Source organism: Hemitrygon akajei, chromosome 8 (genome assembly GCF_048418815.1).
Source record: "Hemitrygon akajei chromosome 8, sHemAka1.3, whole genome shotgun sequence".
Classification (NCBI taxonomy): Eukaryota; Metazoa; Chordata; class Chondrichthyes; order Myliobatiformes; family Dasyatidae; genus Hemitrygon; species Hemitrygon akajei.
In genome coordinates, this window is record NC_133131.1 from 177,730,972 (window position 1) to 177,752,427 (window position 21,456).

The 21,456-nt window shown below is 44.0% G+C and overlaps 1 protein-coding gene across 1 annotated transcript; it reads left to right on the top strand.

Moving 5' to 3' along the window:
- Positions 1-658: 658 nt before the first annotated feature.
- LOC140731491 (protein rapunzel-like) lies at positions 659-17,059 on the top strand. Its single transcript, XM_073052966.1, has 2 exons — positions 659-756; positions 15,112-17,059. Exon 2 carries the CDS (start codon positions 15,158-15,160, stop codon positions 16,319-16,321), a length of 1,164 nt encoding a protein of 387 aa, XP_072909067.1. The 5' UTR covers positions 659-756; positions 15,112-15,157; the 3' UTR covers positions 16,322-17,059.
- The last annotated feature ends 4,397 nt before the right edge of the window (positions 17,060-21,456 follow it).

The window sequence follows — 21,456 nt, forward strand, 5'->3', positions numbered from 1 at the left end:
AAAACCATTAACTTCCAGTGAAATTTCCCACCCAGTAAAACCATTACCTTCCATTGAATTTTCCCACCCAGTAAAACCATTAACTTCCAGTGAAATTTCCCACCCAGTAAAACCATTACCTTCCATTGAAATTTCCCACCCAGTAAAACCATTAACTTCCAGTGAAATTTCCCACCCAGTAAAACTATTACCTTCCAGTGAAATTACCCACCCAGTAGAACCATTACCTTCCAGTGAAATTTCCCACCCAGTTCGATCGCCCCGTTTTGTACCAATTCTGGAAATGGACCACGCTCCCGAGGTTGAATTCCAGGTGTAAAATCAGTGGTCGAGCGTGACAGGTGTTGCGTGAGGTGTAAGCCTCGAGACTTCGTGGAGTTTACGTGAAATGCTTTTCATTCTGCGTTCTGCAAAATATCCTTCTGTTGTTTTTGTTACTTAACTAAACTTAACAATTCCTTCCAAGAGCTTGGTCAATTTTAAACTCATCAAACGTAGCTGATTATAGATCATATACAGTATTTCCTGGTGGCTATAGGAGGCAGCAGTGATCACGGTGTGCCCGGAGTCTGAGCATTTCCACGCGGGGTGTGCAGAAGGCTGTCAATCATGTTGCACACGCCTATGCCCTGTATATACAGGAGTCCTCCATCCGTGCATCGACCTGCAGACGGTGGGAACTCGGAGGTTCCAGCTCGGAGTTTGCGCCGGACAGTACTCCCGGAGTTCGTCGGATCCGATCACTCTCTGCTTCAGGTTGTATGTCGTGTTGCCTCCGAATCTGAGTTAGAGGTTAACGCAACTCTTTATAGCGCAGAGAAACGTTCAGTTCCCGCGGCGCTCCCCTCATGACAATGGGGGTCTCCTCCGCGTGCTCTGGTTTTCTCCCACATTCCCAATATGTAAAGGGGTACTCAACTGTGGGCGTGCTATCCGCGCCGGAAGCGCACTGTCCATCTGATAAATAAATCTAATCTTAATGTTAATCATAATTCACGCAGCCAGACGGAGTAAAATCCGCTGGGTGTTCTGTTGGACGGAGGCAGTGAATAAGGAAGGAGAGTTTCCTGCCCAGATTCGCAGTCGCCCAGGTCATCTCCTCCTCAGTTTTGAATGTTTCCGTTGAACCTTCTGAGACAGCCCATAGAAGACAGAATGTGGTTCTGGAAAGTTGTGTTTGGGGTGGAGATCCGTAAGCAACACAGCTCTTCAGCGAATAGTTTGTGGTACATTGAAATGACTGGGTTGTAGTTAAAGAGGGGCGTGTTACTATGCTTGCAGGCGATATAATCATTGGTGAGCTTGTGGAAAGTGAAGAAAGTAGTGAAAGGATACAGCGGGATTAAATCAGTAACAAATATCCGGTAGTAATGGAGATTAATCCGAACAAGCAAGAATCAGCGGGAAGGCAGAGGAGTGGGAAGTTTTAAAAACCCTACAGACAGCAGCTAGAAATCATTAGAAGGGAAATGATGAAATATGAAAGCAAACTAGTAAAGAATTTCAAAGTGGATATTAGAAGTTTTTTCAAGTATGGTAAAAATAAAAGAGAAATGAGAGTGGATATAGAACCGCTAGAAAATGAGGCAGGAGAAATAATAACAGGGGACGAGGAGATGGCTGATGAACTAAATGAGTATTTTGCATCAGTCTTCACTGTGGAAGACACTAGCAGTGTGCCACAGGTTGAAGGGTGTGAGGGAAGAGAAGTGGGTGCAGTTACTGTTACAAGGGAGAAGGTGCTCAAAAAGCTGAAAGACCTAAAGGTACAGAAGTCACCTGGACCAGATGAACTGCACCCTAAGGTTCTGAAAGAGGTAGCGGTAGAGATTCTGGTGGCATTAGAAATGATCTTTCAAAAATCATTGGACTCTGGTATGATGCCAGAGGACTGGAAAATTGCAAATAGAACCATAGAACATTACAGCACAGAAACAGGCCCTTCGGCCCTTCTTGGCTGTGCTGAACCATTTTTCTGCCTAGTCCCACTGACCTGCACCTGGACCATATCCCTCCATACACTTCTCATCCACGTACCTGTCCAACTTTTTCTTAAATGTCAAAAGTGAGTCCGCATTTACCACTTCATTGGCAGCTCATTCCACACTCCCACCACTCTCTGTGTGAAGAAGCCCCCCCTAATGTTCCCTTTAAACTTTTCCCCCTTCACCCTTAACCCATGTCCTCTGTTTTTTTTTCTCCCCTACCCTCAGTGGAAAAAGCCTGCTTGCATTCACTCTATCAATACCCATCATAATTTTATATACCTCTATCAAATCTCCCCTCATTCTTCTACGCTCCAGGGAATAAAGTCCCAACCTATTCAACCTTTCTCTGTAACTCAGTTTCTCAAGTCCTGGCAACATCCTTGTAAACCTTCTCTGCACTCTTACAACCTTATTAAAATCCTTCCTGTAATGTCACTCCACTCTTTAAGAAAGGAGGAAGGCAGCAGAAAGGAAATTATAGACCAGTTAGCCTGACCTCAGTGGTTGGGAAGATGTTGGAGTCAATTGTTAAGGACGTGGTGATGGAGTACTTGGTGACACAGGACAAGATAGTACAAAGTTGGCATGGTTTCCTTCAGGGAAAATCCTGCCTGACAAACCTGTTGGAATTCTTTGAGGAGATTACAAGTAGGATAGATAAAGGGGATGCAGTGGATGTTGTATAATTGGACTTTCAGAAGGTATTTGATAAGGTTCCACACATGAGGTTGCTTACCAAGTTAAGGGCCATGGTATTATAGGAAAGTTACTAACATGATGAGAGCATTTGCTGATTGGTAGGAAACAGCGAGTCGGAATAAAAGGATCCTTTTCTGTTTGGCTGCCAGTGACGAGTGGTGTTCTGCAGGGGTCAGTGTTGGGATCACTTCTTTTTATGCTGTATAGAAATGATTTAGATGATGGAATAGGTGGCTTTGCTGCCAAGTTTGCAGATGATACAAAGATTGGTGGAGAGGCAGGTAGTTTTGAGGAAACAGGTACAATGCAGAAGGACTTAGACAGATTCGGAGAATGGGCAAGAAAGTGGCAAATGAAATACAATGTTGGAAAATGCATGGTCATGCACTTTTGTAGTAGAAATATGCAGACTATTTTCTTTTTTTTGTAATTTATTTTTTATTGAAATTCATCATGAAGCAAACATTTCCATAAGATGTATTTCAGATAGTGTACATATATATCATATAGTCATATATGCATAATATTTACATGAGGTATACACTTATAGAAAAGAGAGGAAAGAAAGAACAAGCGAAAGGAGAAAACTATGTACAAGTAGGGAGTGATCTTTTTTTTACAACAGATTCATTGATTTGTGAGAATAAAATCAGGCCTATGAGGCATTATGTAGTTAAACCATTTTCCCCAGTATGAATCAAATTGTTCCAGCTTATGATCAACAGATGCTGTTATCTTCTCCATTTTGTAAATGTCCATTGTAATTTCCATCCATGCATTTAAAGTTGGGCTCTCCTGTGATAACCATTTCCTAGTAAGAGTCTTTTTACCAGCAACCAGCAGTATATTCATTAAATATTTATCTATTTTCAACCATTCTTGAGGTATATACCCAAAATATATGGTCTTACTTTCTTAGGATATTTCACATTTAAAGATGTCTTGTAGGGCATTGTGTATCCCCCTCCAATAATCTTTGATAATGGGGCATTCACAGAAAATATGATACAGTAATGGTTTGCATTTTGATTTCCACAATTTCTCCAGCAAACAGGGAGGTTACTATCATAATGGGATTTCTGGGAGGGTGTAATAAAATATCTTATCAAGTTTTTCCACCCCAACTCCCTCCATTTCTGTGACCTGGTACACTTCCATTGATACCTCCATATTATTGTCCATTCTTCCTCAGATATAATTATCCCTCCTTCCTTCTCTCATTTTGTTTTAATGTATGAAGTCGAATCTGTTTTAAGATTTGACAAACCCTTATACACACTTAAAATGATTCTACTACCGTTATCTGAATAATATGCTTTTCTAAATAGCTCAATCAAACATATACTTGCCTTGGTTATATTTTAACCATCTATTAACATATTGTCACATCCGTAAATACCGATAAAAGTCTTGTTTTTCTAATAAGTGTTTCTCTTTAAGCATTTCAAAACTGAACAGTGTTCCTTCTTTCATTTTATTGCAAAGGTCTGTTATTCCTTTAGCTGTCCAGTCCTTAAATCTAGCATCCAGTTTATTCGGCGTAAAATCTGAGTCATATGCACACCATTTAAGAATTGTAATATCTCCCTCTAATTTATATTCTTTTATAATAGTTTTCCATATTTTAAGAGTCCATTTCACCCATAGGTTATCAGTAGTATTTATGTACCTTTGTAGGTTGTTATCAGCTAAAATTGCCTGTATGGGGATGGGAAGTACCTGCTCCTCAATGTTTTTCCATTGAGTGTCATATGATGGGTTACACCAACATATCACAGCTCTCAACTGTGCTGCAAAATAATAATCTCTAAGGAGAAGGTAGGCCCCATCCCCCCTTTTCCTTGGCTAATTGCAAAGTTTTGAGATGAACTCTAGGCCTTTTACTTTGCCATATACATCTTGATAACATTTTGTTTATTCATTGAATTGGTTTTGATTAATCTTTATTGGTAGGGTTTGAAAGAGATGTAATAGTCTGGGGAGTATATTCATTTTAATAGATTCAATCCTTGAACTGAGAATAAAAGGGATTAGGTTCCATCTTGTTATATCTTCCTTAATTTTTATATCTTTTTTATATAAAGGCTGATAATTGCATTCTGATAATTTTGCCAAATCTTTTGGCATAATGATGCCCAAATATTTGAAAGACTCTGTGTGCCATGCCCAGGGATATCTACTTTCAATTTCTCTTGTTGGGTTATAGTTATATGAAAGTAATTGGGTTTTATCTATGTTGATCTTGTATCCTGATAATTGACCATACTGTTCAGAGGATTGCATCAATTTAGGTAAAGAGTATGTTGGTTGCCCTAGATAGATCAAAATGTCATCCACATAACAAGCCAATTTATGCTCTGTCCCTTTAATAGTAATTCCCCTGATATCTTCATTTTGTCTGCTGTATTGAGCTAATGGTTCCAGATATAATGCGAAGAGTAGCGGTGACCATGCACAACACTGTCTTGTGCCCCTTTCTAGGGTAGAACTATTTGATAAATATCCATTAATATTAATCCTAGCAGTAGGATTGTCATATAGTGTCTGTATAGTTTTAATAATTGTGTCTTGGAAACCAAATCTATGTAAAACTCTGTAAAGAAAATTCCAATTAACTGAATCAAATGCCTTTTCAGCATCCACACTTATCACTATTGCTTCAATTTTATTTTTTTTGTATATGATCCATAATGTGAAGTGTCCTTCATATATTGTCTTGTGTTTGGCGTTGTTGTATAAAACCTGTCTGATTGTTATGTATCAGTATGGGTAGAAACTCTTCTAATCGTTTGGCCATGATGGAGGTAAATAATCTATAATCTACATTAAGAACGGATATTGGTCTAAATGACCCACATTCCATTTTATCCTTGCCTTCTTTCGGTATAGCTGAGATTATCGCTTCCTTCCAGCCGGGTAGCATTTGTGCCTTTTTTAGAGCCCAGTTCAGTGTGGGGAGTAAAACCGGAATTAACTCATTTTTAAATTCTTTGTACCACTCTGCCGTATATTCATCTGATCCTGGTGACTTGCTTAATTTAAGCCTACTAATTGCAGCTTTTAGTTCAACTTCAGTTATGTCAGCAGTCATCGTTCTATTTTGTTCTTTGCTTGAAGTGGGTAACTCTAGAGAATTCAGGAAGGTGTCAATTTGGGTTATGCTTCCCCCCGGAACTTTGGAATATAGAGTTTTGTAAAACACTTCAAAAGCTTCTTGGATTTCACTTAGCTTATATTTTTTTTAATCATTTTTTTGTTGGATCCCTAATTCTATGAATTGTATTTTCTGTTATCTTTTTTTCAGTTTCCACACCAGTATTTTCATAGACTTAGAACCACTTTCATAATGTCTCTGTTTCAGAAACATTAAATTTTTCCTGATTTCTTGCGTAGCCAAACTATTAATTTCATTCCTAATTTTTAAAATTTCCTCTAATGTATCCTGTGCCAAATTCAATTTGTGTTTTTTTTCTAGTTCCTTCAGCCTATTTCATAATTTCTGTAATGTCTTATTCCTTATTTTTTTCTTATATGAAGATATCGCTATAATTTTCCATCTTAAAACAGCCTTCAGAGTATCCCATAGAACGGGAGGTGAAACCTCTCCATTATCATTGAATTCTAAGTAAAGACCAATTTCTTTTTTAATTTGTTCCTTAAAATATGGATCATTGAGTAGACTTGAATTTAGTTTCCAAATAGTATTCTTTGATTGTAGGTCAAAATCAACAGATAAATATATAGGTGCATGGTCACTTACATCTATTATCCCAATTGCACAGGTATTTATTTGTCTTTGTCTTTTCCAAATGTTATGAAATAGTCTATTCTTTTATATACAGAATGGGGAGCAGAATAATGAGTGTAATCCCTTCTGTTGGGGAAAAGGTCCCTCCATATACCAAAATCCTCAAAAGTGTATTAACTTCCTTATGTAAGGATTTTGTTTCATAGGTTTTTCTATTGGAAGGGTCTAACTTTGGTTGTAATTATATATTTAAGTCTCCCCCACATATCAGGAGACCTTCTGTTTCCATTACAATAATATTAGTAATTTTCTGAAAGAAAATAATATCACTTCCTGGGGGTGCATATATATTCAATAGAGTAACTGAATTTCTGTCTATATTCCCCCTTACCAGAATATATCTGCCCTCCTTATCTCCCGTTTCAAATACTTTTTCAAAATTTAGCTTGCTTGTGATAAGAATAGCAACTCCTCTCCTATGTCCTGATTTATATGAGGAGAAAAACAGATTCGTGAAGCCCATTCTCTTTAGTTTTTTATGCTCATTATCACTTAAATGAGTTTCCTGTAAGTATACTACATGGGCTTGTTCTTTTTTCATTTTGGATAGAATTTTACTTTGTTTGATGGGATTTAACAGCCTATTGACATTAAAAGAAATGAATTTTACTTTGTCCTTAGCCATGTGTATTTATCTGTCAATATATCATTGAAATTAGAATAAAACTTAATCGATCTACTCCCTGAAGAAATAAGAACCAAGAAATGTGAATAATAAAAAAAGGCAACGAAGGTGTGATTCCAAGGCTGAGGTCTCTAGTAAATGACCCTGGGTTGAGCTAGTGGAAATGTTTAGCTGTGGGGGATAACCCCTCCTACTTGTGAGTTGAGGGCCCCCATTGCAGTACCCATGAAAATAAGTAAACAAATCTATGTCTATTACACAGGAAAGATTTCCCTGTGTATTCCTCCCATATATATGGTGGGGAAAAAGGAGTGAATACATGATGATAAGTATTTCTTCAGATAGGTATAGCACCGTCTATTTTTGCTTCCGATTAGCTTATCAACACTTTTAAAGTTAGCCAAACCTTATAGCTCTTCTGGAGGGGGGGTGAGGGCTGTCTTCAGAAAACTCAGTCTCTTCCTGATATACTTCTCTCACCCTCCTCCCATCCCCTGCTTTCTCGATCCTCTATTTCCCAAGCAGAGCTGGATATCTGCTCAGCCAGGCTTTTCCTCGGTTTGGTCACGCTGACGGGCAGCCCTCTGGCCTTCATGTCGGTAGTCGCCTCTTCCACTGTGATATAGTCGGATCCCATCTTCATAAAACACTTGCAGTTCAGCAGGGTATGGAGTCTGGAATCTAATCTTTCCCTGCGTTAATATTCACTTTACTTCAGAGTATTCTTTATGTTTCTGCAGGACCACTGAGGGTAATCTTGATCAAAATATATTAATTTACCATCCAAAAACACCCTCTTCTTACCCCAGGCCCTTCGTAGAATCTCCACCTTGATATTGTATCAAAGGAATTTAATTACTATTGGCGTGGCTTATCTTCTCTGTCACAGTAGGCCGCGGGGTGAGTGCACGATGCACACTCTCAATTTCAAGCTCCATAGTCGAAGGAATCCTGCAGCAACTTTCGTACAAACTCCGTCATAGACAAACCCTCACCTTGAGTATTGTGAACAGGTTTGGGCTCCTCATCTTAGAAAAGTTGTTCTGGCATTGGAGAGAGTCCACGGGAGGTTCACCAGGATGACTCCAGGAATGAACGGGTTATCGTAAGAGGAATGTTTGATGGCTTTGGGTCTGTACTCACTGAAATTCAGAAGGATGAAGGAGGATCTCATTGAAACCTTTTGAATGTTGAAAGTCCTAGACAGAGTCGATGTGGAAAGGATGTTTCCCATGATGGGGGAGTCTAGGACAAGAGGGCATAGCCTCAGGATACAGGAGTGCCCTTTCAAAACAGAGATGTGGAGAATTTCTTTAGCCAAAGGGTGGATCATTTGTGGAATTGTTGCCACATGCAGCTGTGGAGTCCGGGTCGTTGGGTGTATTTAAAACAGAGATTGATAGGTTCTTGATTGGACATGGCATCGACGGTTATGGGGAGAAGGCCAGGAACTGGGGTTCAGGAGCAGGAAAAAAAGCATTAACTATGATTGAGTGGCAGAGCAGACTCGATTGGCCAAATGGCCTAATTCTGCTTCTAAGTGTGAGATGTTGCACTTCTGGGAGGTCCAAAATAAAGTGAATATGTCAAATCCCTGAACATCATTAACATACAGTGGGCCCTTGGCTCCAAGTTCAAAGCTCTTTAAGAGCCTCATGGAAGTAGATAGGGTGGTGAAGATGGAACATGGTATGTGTGTCTTCATTAGTTGGATTAGAAAGAGCAAGAGTAATGAATAATGTTTCAAAAGGGTCCCACCCCCCTCCCCTACACACAAACACCTTCAATGTGCACTGTCTAGTATTTGACAGTAATCTGCCTTCCTGTTCTTGCCAGCAAAGTGGATAACCTCACATTTATCCATGTTAAACTGCATCTACCATGTATCTGCCCACTCACCCAACCTGTCCAAGTCACTCTGCATTCTCATAACATCCTCCTCACATTTCACACTGCAACCCAGCTTTGTGTCGTCTGCAAATTTGCTGATGTTACTTTTAATCCCTTTAACTAAATCATTAATGTATATTGTAAATAGCTGCGGTCCCAGCACCGAGCCTTGCGGTACCCCACTAGTCACTGCCTGCCATTCTGAAAGGGACACATTAATCCCTACTCTTTGTTTCCTGTCTGCCAACCAATTTTCTATCCATGTCAGTACCCTACCCCCAATACCATGTGCTCTAATTTTGCCCACTAATCTCCTATGTGGGACCTTATAAAAGGCTTTCTGAAAGTCCAGGTACACTACATCCACTGGCTCTTCCTTGTCCATTTTCATAGTTACATCCTCAAAAAATTCCAGAAGATTAGTAAAGCATGATTTCCCCTTCATAAATCCACGCTGACTCAGACTGATCCTGTTACTGCTATCCAAATGTACCACTATTTCATCTTTTATAATTGACTCCAGCATCTTCCCCACCACTACTGTCAGGCTAACTGGTCTATAATTCCCTGTGGGATGACATTAGCTACTCTCCAATCCACAGGCACTGATCCTGATCTATAGAACATTGGAAAATGATTACCAATGTGTTCACGATTTCTAGAGCCGCCTCCTTAAGTACCCTGGGATGCAGACCATCAGGCCCTGGGGATTTATCAACCTTCAGTCTCATCAGTCTACCCAACACCATTTTCTGACTAATGTGAATTTCCTTCAGTTCCTCGGTTACCCTAGGTCCTCTGGCCACTATTACATCTGGAAGATTGTTTGTGTTTTCCCTAGTGAAGACAGATCCAAAGTACCTGTTCAACTCGTCTACCATTTCCTTGTTCCCTATAATAAATTCACCTGTTTCTGTCTTCAAGGGCCCAACTTCGGTCTTCACAACTTTTTTCCTCTTCACATACCGAAAAAAGCTTTTACTATCCTCCTTTATATTCTTGGCTAGCTTACCTTCGTACCTCATCTTTTCTCTCCATATTGCCTTTTTAGTTATCTTCTGTTGCTCTTTAAAAGTTTCCCAATCCTCTGGCTTCCCGCTCATCTTTGCTATGTTATACTTCTCTTTTATTTTTATACTGTCCTTGACTTCCCTCGTCAGCCACGGTCGCCCCCTACTCCCCTTAGAATCTTTCTTCCTCTTTGGAATGAACTGATCCTGCACCTTCTGTATTATTCCCAGTATTATGTCATACTCTAAATCTTGTAATCATTGAATCCCTGTACGCACAGGATGACCAACAGCACTACCCCTTTTATTGGGAAAACTGCCTCTGTAACTACGTCCCATCATTCCAGATAATTCAACATTCTCTGGTGGGTTACCACTATTGCAGTATATTTCCATGAGAAGAGCCCACTGGTGTAGAATGTTAATACCCTCCTCTACTGTGCTTCACTCGGCTTGGGGGTTGAAATACCATTTAGTATGAGTGGGATGCCCAAGTTTAACTGTTGTTACCCAAATCCATTCCCCTGAGCATAAATAAGCAGTGTTCCTGGGGCATTATTGATCACCTGTTGGCATGATAGGCTCCCTAAGGCAACCATCTCTTTATTAGATAGGCCCACTCTGGTAACCCCCACCCCACACAGCCAAAGACTCTCCAGCCTTTTGCCTGTACCTATCCCCTAAACTCGCCAATTCCTTAACGGAGAATTCTCTGAGCTCTGTTGTCTTGAAGGTGTCCATTACAACGCCCCTCCCACATTATTGAGCCTCTCCCCTTTTTCAGAGGAAGAAATTGCGTATCGATGCCACCATGGCGAGTGTGGTAACACGTAATTACTGGTCTGGCCAGTCCAGTTCCGGACACTCAGGGGAGAGGGCGATCGTTTTGAAGATTAAACTAAGGCGTCCCTCATTTTCATCATGTAGCCAGATACCTGCAACTCCCAGCCCCCCAGTAGGACCCTCGCCTATTTCAATATGGCTCTAACCTTAATGGAATCAGGTTCCCAATGGACCTTTCGAGCTGCCTCTAAATTCTGTAGCTTCATTAGCTGACAAGCTATCTGCATATTTCTATCTTCCAACTTGGCAGCTCTCCCCTGAGCCGATAATAGCGATTCGCTAAGAACAATACAGTGCTGACCGCAATCTTCTAATTCAGTCTTAAGACTCGCTATCGTTTTATACTGATACCTTTCAATTGTTGCAGACAGCCAGGAAGCGACCCTCCTAAGAAATCCCAATGATGGGAACAACGTGATGTCCGATTTCAACCCCGGAGAAATTTAACCGGTCTGACCAACCTACCGGCATTCCATAACCCATCAGTAAAAAGCGACCAAACATTCATGTTCCCCAGGTTACATTCACTACAAATCTGAATATTCAACGAACATATGTACATTCAAGAAACGTACTTAGTTCAAAGTGCACGCAGAGAACACATTCCCAATCGTCATGTTCATCCTTGTCTTAAAGAAAGGAAGCTGTACAGTATTATATCCCCGGTGGTGGCATTCGTTAGTCTCACGAGACCATGGACCTGCGCCTGCGAAGTCTTGCTTCAGTCTGTGTTGGTAGAGCAGCGTCCGTTGTGGCTGTAGAGACCCACACGGGAGTGACAGTCTCGGCTACAGCGACTGCGCTTGAAGGCACTGTCCTCCGCGCCTTGCTCTATGCCAGTCCAGCGGAGGTTTATAACCGGTAGACTGCTGTTTTCCATGTTGTGCCTTCGCGGAGAGGCGACGCTGATGTGTCCTCTCCAGGGTGCAGGCCTGGGCAGGGTTGAATGGGAGACCGGCTGTTGCCCATGAGCAAGTCTCCCCTCTCCACGCCACCGATGTTGTCCAAGGGAAGGGCAAGGGCCGATACAGCTTGGCACCAGTGTTGTCGGAACGAGGTTGAAGGCAACGTCAGACTGCCTTAGGGACTCCAGCTCCGGGTTTGTCCTCAGGGTTTACTCCTGAAACCTTTTCCATGAGTGGGTATGGCCGCAAAGCAGCGGAGGTTTGAAATCAGAGTTTTCCCCGTCTTAGATGGACTGCCTTCCCAGGCTGACGAGCTCCATCTACCCGAAGCACTGGTTTTAAGGCACCAGGACCCGCCTTCGCCCCTTCTCCTGTCAGTAGAAACAGTTCCGCCGGGCTTAGAGGCTAAGCCACACGAGAAGGCCAGGAGTTGGACTTGGTTGTCAGAGGCTATTTGAGGTGCATGCTGTGAGGAGCTTGTCCCCACTACCACTCCTCGGCTTGACAACCTTGGAACCATTATATCCGTCGGAGAGTTGAAACTGGACTCCAGACAGCCATCCGATGGGGAAGCAACTGCAGTTTCTAAACTACCCAAACACAACAGAAGGGACTTTTTACATCCCCACAGGACAGGGTAGTAGTGGGTGGACAAAGGTGTGACTTTATTTAGCAAGTATCAGACACTGGGAAATGGAGTTTAAACCAAATAACTTCAAAGGGTTACATTTTGGGAAGATATTTCAGAATGGAATTTGCGCTAGAAATGGTGGGACCCTTGGGAGTGTCGAAGAACAGAGGGGCCTTGACGAAAGGTGCATGCTTCCTTTAAATTGGTGTCACAGGGATACAGCATGACGAGGGTGTCCCAGCATTCATTAATCGGGAGCATCGGGGGTGAAATCTTCTTTTCAGGTATACAAACAATTGTTTCGTCTGCATCTTGAATATTGTGTACGAAGTTGATCACTTTTCTGGGGGAAAGATGCCATTAAATTGGTAAGATTACAGGAAAGGTTTAAAGATGCTGTTACGATTTGAGAGACCGAAATCGAGAAGCCTTTATTCCTGAAATGTAGGAGACTGAAGGTAATCAGATACAAGGTATTCACGACTGGTACGAGAGTACAGCATAAGAGAAAATTGGAAAGGTCTACAGATGGAAGGAGTTGGTGGTCTGTGGTCCGTCTGCAGGCCGATAGAGCTAAGCGGAAATAATAGATCGTCACGGACTAGATGGGCCCATTTCTGTAGATATTGAAGAGATAGCATTCAGTCATTTCTGCAGTGGACGGGGAGCTGGGGGGCACAGTTTAACTAGGAGATTCCTAAGCGACCTGAAGGGCAACTCCGTCAAATAGAGTGCGGTGAGAGCAGGGACTGAGCCTCCACTGAAAGTACCCAAGGTACCAGAACAACACTTTAAATGTTGGGATATACTGTGCACACTCAGATAACGGGTTTACACATTTTACTCTAGTCAGATGGGATGTACTGTGCACACTCAGATAACGGGTTTACACATTTTACTCTAGTCAGACGGGATGTACTGTGCACACTCAGATAACGGGTTTACACATTTTACTCTAGTCTGATGGGATGTACTGTGCACACTCAGATAACGGGTTTACACATTTTACTCCAGTCAGACGGGATGTACTGTGCACACTCAGATAATGGGTTTACCTGTCTTACTCTAGTCTGATGGGATGTACTGTGCACACTCAGATAATGGGTTTACCTGTCTTACTCTAGTCAGATCGGATGCACTGTGCACACTCAGATGACGGGTTTACACATTTTACTCCAGTCAGACGGGATGTACTGTGCACACTCAGATAACGGGTTTACACATTTTACACTAGTCAGACGGGATGTACTGTGCACACTCAGATAATGGGTTTACCTGTCTTACTCTAGTCTGATGGGATGTACTGTGCACACTCAGATAATGGGTTTACCTGTCTTACTCTAGTCAGATCGGATGCACTGTGCACACTCAGATGACGGGTTTACACATTTTACTCCAGTCAGACGGGATGCACTGTGCACACTCAGATAACGGGTTTACACATTTTACTCTAGTCAGATGGGATGTACTGTGCACACTCAGATAACGGGTTTACACATCTTACACTAGTCAGATGGGATGTACTGTGCACACTCAGATAATGGGTTTACACATTTTACTCTAGTCAGATGGGATGCACTGTGCACACTCAGATAACAGGTTTACACATTTTACACTAGTCAGATGGGATGTACTGTGCACACTCAGATAACGGGTTTACACATTTTACTCTAGTCAGATGGGATGTACTGTGCACACTCAGATAACGGGTTTACACATTTTACTCTAGTCAGACGGGATGTACTGTGCACACTCAGATAATGGGTTTACCTGTTTTACTCAAGTCAGATGGGATGTACTGTGCACACTCAGATAACGGGTTTACACATTTTACTCTAGTCAGATGGGATGTACTGTGCACACTCAGATAATGGGTTTACACATTTTACACTAGTCAGATGGGATGTACTGTGCACACTCAGATAACGGGTTTACACATTTTATTCTAGTCTGATGGGATGCACTGTGCACACTCAGATAACGGGTTTACACATTTTACACTAGTCAGATGGGATGCACTGTGCACACTCAGATAACGGGTTTACCTGTTTTACTCCAGTCAGATGTGATGTACTGTGCACACTCAGATAACGGGTTTACACATTTTATTCTAGTCTGATGGGATGCACTGTGCACACTCAGATAACGGGTTTACACATTTTACACTAGTCAGATGGGATGCACTGTGCACACTGAGATAACGGGTTTACCTGTTTTACTCTAGTCACTTCACTCGCTATCAACCGAGCAGACGCTGCACCTTCGTTAGCCTCAGTTAAGCAGAGCGAGTAGCAGAACGCATATTTACTGCATGGGAGAGTTTAGGACCAGAGGGCACAGATTCAGAATACAGGGAGGTCCACTTAGAATACAGATGAGAAAGAAATTCTTTAGGAAGAAGGTATTGAATCATTGCCACAGTCTGCAGTGGAGGCCAAATCATTGGTTGTAATTAAAGCGGAGGTGGGTAGGTTATTGACCGGTAAAGCATGAAAGGTTACAGAGAGAGGGCAGGAGATTGGGTTGATGGGACAATAAATCAGCCATGATGGAATGTCAAAGCAGATTGGATGGACCGAATGTCTGATAGTCCAACTGTTGGAAGAATTCAGTGGGTGAAACCCATGGGACATGGATATATCTGTCGTTGTGATGCCTCAAACAGCCGCAAACAAATCACAGGACTTCGCTGAACTATTGCTTTCTGTTTAGATTCCAGAGAAAGAATTGATCACAGTGCCCGAGGGGTGACAGGACCATGTCTCAGAATACTGAAGATGCCCTGGAGTTGTGCAAGTCCTCTGTGGAGACCGTACAGGCCACTTTGGTCTTGTTTAATTCTGTGGAGAAGTTATCTTCCTCATTGGGGGTGTTGGGCCCAGTCATTGGGGTGGCCGCAGCCATTGTGAAACTAGCCCTGAGCGGTGTGGACAGTCCGGAGCTGGCCTTTATGAAGGAACAGTTCCAAGCCGTCAGAAACCAACTGGATGTCATTTCGGGGCAGATTTCCAAAGTCTTTCTGGAGATCAATAGAAGCACGATGGAAAGTCAGTATTTCCCCATTCAGGAAAATCTCAAGAACCAGTTCAGGAAGTACATGGACATCCTGAGCACAGCACCAGAGTACCGGCAGAAGATGAAGGAAGAGTTTCTCAAACACTTCGACGAGACCAAGGCTGACCAGAACCTGCACAGTCTGTATGATGGAGTGATGGGTTATGCCGGATGTTTTGGCAAATCTATCCTGGACACCGTCATGGACTGTAGCAAGAGGAATCGTCGTCTGATGGAGAGCCTTTGCGCCGAATTGAAGAAGCTCTTTTGTGTCGGTGTGATTGCTCTGGTGGGGCACGCTGCCATCACCGGGAACGACGCAAAGGCGCTAGAGGTGGAATGGAACGAAAAACTGGCCCAAGTCGAGGGCAGAATGAAATCCATGATAGATCGCTGCATCTATGAGTTTGTGGAGCAGGCGAAGATGGACGTGAATGGATGGGTGCAGCATAAGGGCGGGAGGGATAACAGGGAGTGTTCAGCTTATGTCCTGAATGAATTACAAAAGAAATACAACTGGGTTAGTTGGTCAGTGCGTGTCTATGATCCTGTCCATGCCTATGCCAATCACTGTGTCACTGGCTGGAAATACTTTCACTTTTTCAGGCACAACGGTGTTAATATTGTTGTCTCCTACACCACCAACCCAAGTCCAGTTGATGAGTTTCGCATCCGGCAGTTAATGAAGGGAAAGGAGGGCTGGAATGACCCAAAAAAAGTGGTGGATCATATCCACGGCAACCTCCCCGGGCATGTTGTCCACGTAGTGAGACGGTACAAAAATCTGTGGAATGCCTCCAACTTCCCCTATGGATGTCACTTCTGGGAAAACTACAGTGGTGTCACCCTGTGTGTTCACAGAGAATAAACCTTTGATTGCACCGGGACACCCCATGTAATTCCCTATTGCTATTTGTCTGTCTGTCCCTGACACACAGAATAAATATTGCCCCTCCCCACTTTCCCCAAATACTCTTTGAAGATTATTCAGAAAGGCTAGGAATGTGCACTCCTCATCTCTATAACCAACCATCTTAGTGCCCTCAGTGGAAATTAAGACCCCCCCACCCCACCACCAAGGATCCAACGCTCTTTTCTAGCTCAACCACCTTCCCTTGTATGCGAGGTAGCGAACGTGGATCCAGCTGCCAGATGCAGTCAGATCCACACACCCCTTCCCAAAAGGTAGTCACAAAGGGAGCACAGAGCCTACGCTGCGGGGATGATGAAGATGCGTTGGTTCACATTGGTGGTAGTCCGATCGAGGCCCTCTCCACAGGCTTCTCTTCACAAGTATTAACCCAATTCCTACAAACACATCTTTAAATCTCCCATCGGAGGATTTGCCAGGGTTAATGCTGTGAGGCGGAATACGAAAGACCAACTGTGGATAAGCCGGGAGACTGGGCTGTAAATGTGTCAGGCCGGGGACCACCCATTCCCACTAAAGGGTTGTCGTTTGTTCCTGCGATAATAAAATCGGTGCTGCTGTCTGTAACAATGGAACTGTTTCAATCAGATATACTGTAAACTATACGAGTGAGTCATGCAATTGCTAGTTTTTTCTCAAAATGATCGCCTGAACATTGGAAATAAAGCTGATGATTAACCTGCTCGAGAATGTGTTGATTCAAATTGCATACTTTCACATTCATTTCCTCCGGTTTGCTCCCACATCCAAAAGCGGGTGGGTTGTTGGGATAGAAACACATGCGGGAGGATCTCAGCAAGCCAGGCAACGTCTATGGAAAGGAGTAAAGACCATAAGACCATAAGACATAGGAGCAGAATTAGGCCATTCAGCCCATCAAGTCTGCTCCACTATTCCATCATGGCTGATTCTGGAAATCACTCAGCCCCCATACACCTGCCTTCTCTCCATATTCTTTGATGCCCTGACTGATCAGGAAATGAGCAAAATATTGCCTTAAATGTACCCGTGGAATTGGCCTCTACCTCAATCTGTAGCAGAGCATTCCCCAGATTAACTTGTCATGGCAATCCCTTGAGGTCGAGGATGATGATCTTCATTCTGTTGATCTATTTATGGGCTCTCAAATGGCTTATGAGTCCAATCCAGATTAACTACTCTCTGGCTAAAACAAATTCCTCTTAACTCTGTTCTAAAAGGTCGCCCCTCAATTTTGAGGCTGTGCCCTCTAGTTCTAGATACCTCCACCACAGGAAACATCGTCTCCACATCCACCCTATCTAGTCCTTTCAACATTCAGTAGGTTTCAATGAGATCCCCCTTCATTCTTTTAAATTCCAGTCAATACAGGCTGCCAAACAGACAGACATACTTTATTCATCCCAAGGGAAATTGGGTTTCGTTACAGCCACACCAACCAAGAATAGTGTACAATATAGCAATATAAAACCATAAATAATTAAATAATAATAAGTTAATCATGCCAAGTGGAAATAAGTCCAGGACCATCCTATTGGCTCAGGGTGTCTGACACTCCAAGGGAGGAGTTATAAAGTTTGATGGCCACAGGCAGGAATGACTTCCTATGACGCTCAGTGTTGCATCTCGGTGGAATGAGTCTCTGGCTGAATGTACTCCTGTGCCTAACCAGTACATTATGGAGTGGATGGGAGACATTGTCCAAGATGGCATGCAACTTGGACAGCATCTTCTTTTCAGACACCACTGTCAGAGAGTCCAGTTCCTCCCCCACAACATCACTGGCCTTACAAATGAGTTTGTTGATTCTGTTGGTGTCTGCTACCCTCAGCCTGCTGCCCCAGCACACAACAGCAAACATGATAGCACTGGCCACCACAGACTCGTAGAACATCCTCAGCATCATCTGGCAGATGTTAAAGGACCTCAGTCTCCTCAGGAAATAGAGACGGCTCTGACCCTTCTTGTAGACAGCCTCAGTGTTCTTTGGCCAGTCCAGTTTATTGTCAATTCGTATCTCCAGGTATTTGTAATCCTCCACCATGTCTACACTGACCCCTTGCATGGAAACAGGGGTCACCGGTGCCTTAGCCCTCCTCAGGTCCACCACCAGCTCCTTAGTCTTTTTCACATTAAGCTGCAGATGATTCTGCTCGCACCATGTGACAAAGTTTCCCACCGTAGCCTGTACTCAGCCTCATCTCCCTTGCTGATGCATCCAACTATGGCAGAGTCATCAGAAAACTTCCGAAGATGACAAGACTCTGGGTTGTAGTTGAAGTCCGAGGTCTAGATGGTGAAGAGAAAGGGAGACAGGACAGTTCCCTGTGGAGCCCCAGTGCTGCTTTACCACTCTGTCTGACACACAGTGTTGCAATCGCACGTATTGTGGTCTGCCAGTCAGGTAATCAATAATCCATGACACCAGGGAAGCATCCACCTGCATCACTGTCAGCTTCTCACCCAGCAGAGCAGGGCGGATGGTGTTGAACGCACTGGAGAAGTCAAAAAACATGACCCTCACAGCGCTCACTGGCTTGTCCAGGTGGGCGTAGACACGGTTCAGCAGGTAGACGATGGCATCCTCAACTCCTAGTCGGGGCTGGTAGGCGAACTGGAGGGGGTCTAAGTGTGGCCTAACCATAGGCCGGAGCTGCTCTAGAACAAGTCTCTCCAGGGTCTTCATGATGTGGGAGGTCAATGCCACCGGTCTGTAGTCATTGGAGTCACTGGGGCGTGGCGTCTTCGGTACAGGGACGAGGCAGGACGTCTTCCACAGCACAGGAACCCTCTGGAGACTCAGGCTCAGGTTGAAGACATGGTGAAGTACTCCACATTGCTGGGGGGCACAGGCTTTGAGCACCCTGGGGCTGACACCATCCGGGCCTGCAGCCTTGCTTGGGTGGAGACGTTTCAGCTGTCTTCTCACCTGTTCAGCTGTGAAGCCCACCGTGGTGGTTTCAGGTGTGGGAGGGGTGTAGTCACGAGAGCAGGTTTTTTCATGAGAAAAATCGCTTCTCATATGTTAACCCCTTCATTCCCGGAATCATCCTCGTGAACCTCCTCTGGAGTCTCTCCATTGACACAAACTCCTGAGACATGAGGCCCAAAACTGTCAACAATATTCCAAGGGCAGTCTGACTAGTGTCTTATAAAGGCTCAGCATAATTGCAAACAAGAGAAAATCTGCAGATGCTGGAAATCCAAGCAACACACACAATGCTGGAGGAACTCAGCAGGTCAGGCAGCATCTATGGGGAAAAAGCACAGTTGATGGTGCCAGCTGAGACCCTTCAGCAGTACTGGAGATGAGATGAGGAGTAGATTTAAAAGGTGGGGGAGGGGAGAGAGAAACACACAAGGTGACAGGTGTAACTGGGAGGGGGAAGGGTGAAGTAAAGAGCTGGGAAGTTGATTGTTGACAGAGATACAGGGCTGGCGCAGAGGAAGTCTAATCAGAGAGAACAGAAGGCCATGGAAGAAAGAAAAGGGGGGAGGAGCACCAGAGGGAGGTGATGGGCAGGCAAGGAGATGAGGTGCGAGAGGAAACAGGGGATGGGGAATGGTGAAAGAGAGGGAGGGGGGGGGGCATTACCAGAAGTTCAAGAAATCGATGTTCACTCCATCAGAATGGAGGCTGCTCAGGTGGAAGATAAGGTGTTGTTCTTCCAAACTGAGTGTGGCCTCATTGCGACAGTAGAGAAGGACATATCGGAATTGGAATGGGAAGGGGAATTAAAACGGGTGGCCACTGTGAGATCCCACTTCTGGTGGACGGAGCGTAGGTGCTCGACGAAGTGGTCTCCTATCCGACGTCGGGTCTCACCGATATACAGGAGTCCACACCGGGAGCACCGGATACAGAAAGTGACCCCAACAGATGTATCACCTCACCTGGAAGGACTGTTTGGGGCCCTGAATGGTAGTGAGGGAGGAGGTGTAGGGACAGGTGTAGCACTTGTTCTGCTTGCAAGGGTAAGTGGCAGGAGGGAGATCAGTGGGGAGGGACGAATGGACAAGAGAGTCATGTAGGGAGCGATCCCTATGGAAAGCAAAAAGTGGGGGAGGGTGGAGGGAAATGTGCTTGGTGGTGGAGGTGGCAGAAGGCTGGAGAATTATGTGCTGGACATGGAGTCTGGTGGGGTGGTAGGTCAGGACAAGAGGGACCCTATCCCTGGTAGGGTGGTGGAAGGATGGGGTGAGAACATATGTGCGTGAAATGGAAGAGATGCAGTTGAGGGCAGTGTTGATGGTGCAGGAAGGGAAGCCCCCTTCTTTGAGGAAGGTGAACATCTCCTCCGTTTCTTCAATGAAAAGCCTTACCTTGAGAGCAGATCAGAATCAGAATCAGACTTTAATCGTCAAGTACCTATGCACATACAAGGAATTTACTTCCGGCAGATGTTGTCTCTCTGCTCATAACAATAATAATGATAAATATAAATGAAAATATAAATTGTACATACAGGTAGTGCAATCCAAGTAATAGTTAGCTGACAGTTAACCGGCAGTTAACTGTTCAGCAAAGTGACCGCAGTAGGGAAAAAACTTCTCCAGTGCCTATTAGTCTTAGTCTGGAGGGATCTGAAGTGCCTACCAGACGGAAGCAGATCAAACAGTCCGTGCGCAGGGTGGGAGGAGTCCTTTATGACGTTCCCCACCCTCTTCTTCAACCTGGAAGAGTACAGGTCTACAATAGAGTGCAGGGAGGCTCCAATGATGCGCTCGACCGTCCTCACTGTGCGCTGTAGTCTGGTTCTATCCTGCTTGGTGGCGGCTCCAAACCACACAATAATGGAGGTGCACAGGACAGACTCAATGACTGCAGTGTAGAATTGCAGCAGCAATTCCTGAGGCAGACCGTATTTCCTCAAGAGCCGCAGGAAATACATCTGCTGCTGGGCCTTCTTCAGGATGGAGCTGATGTTCTGCTCCCACTTCAGATCCTGAGAGATGGTGGTTCCCAGGAACCTGAAGTTCTCCACGGTAGACACAGGGCTGCTGAGGACTGTGAGGGGAGACATAGATGCGGCAGAAATGGAGGAATTGAGAGAAGGGAATGGCAATTTTTTAAGTAATAGGCTGGTAAGAGG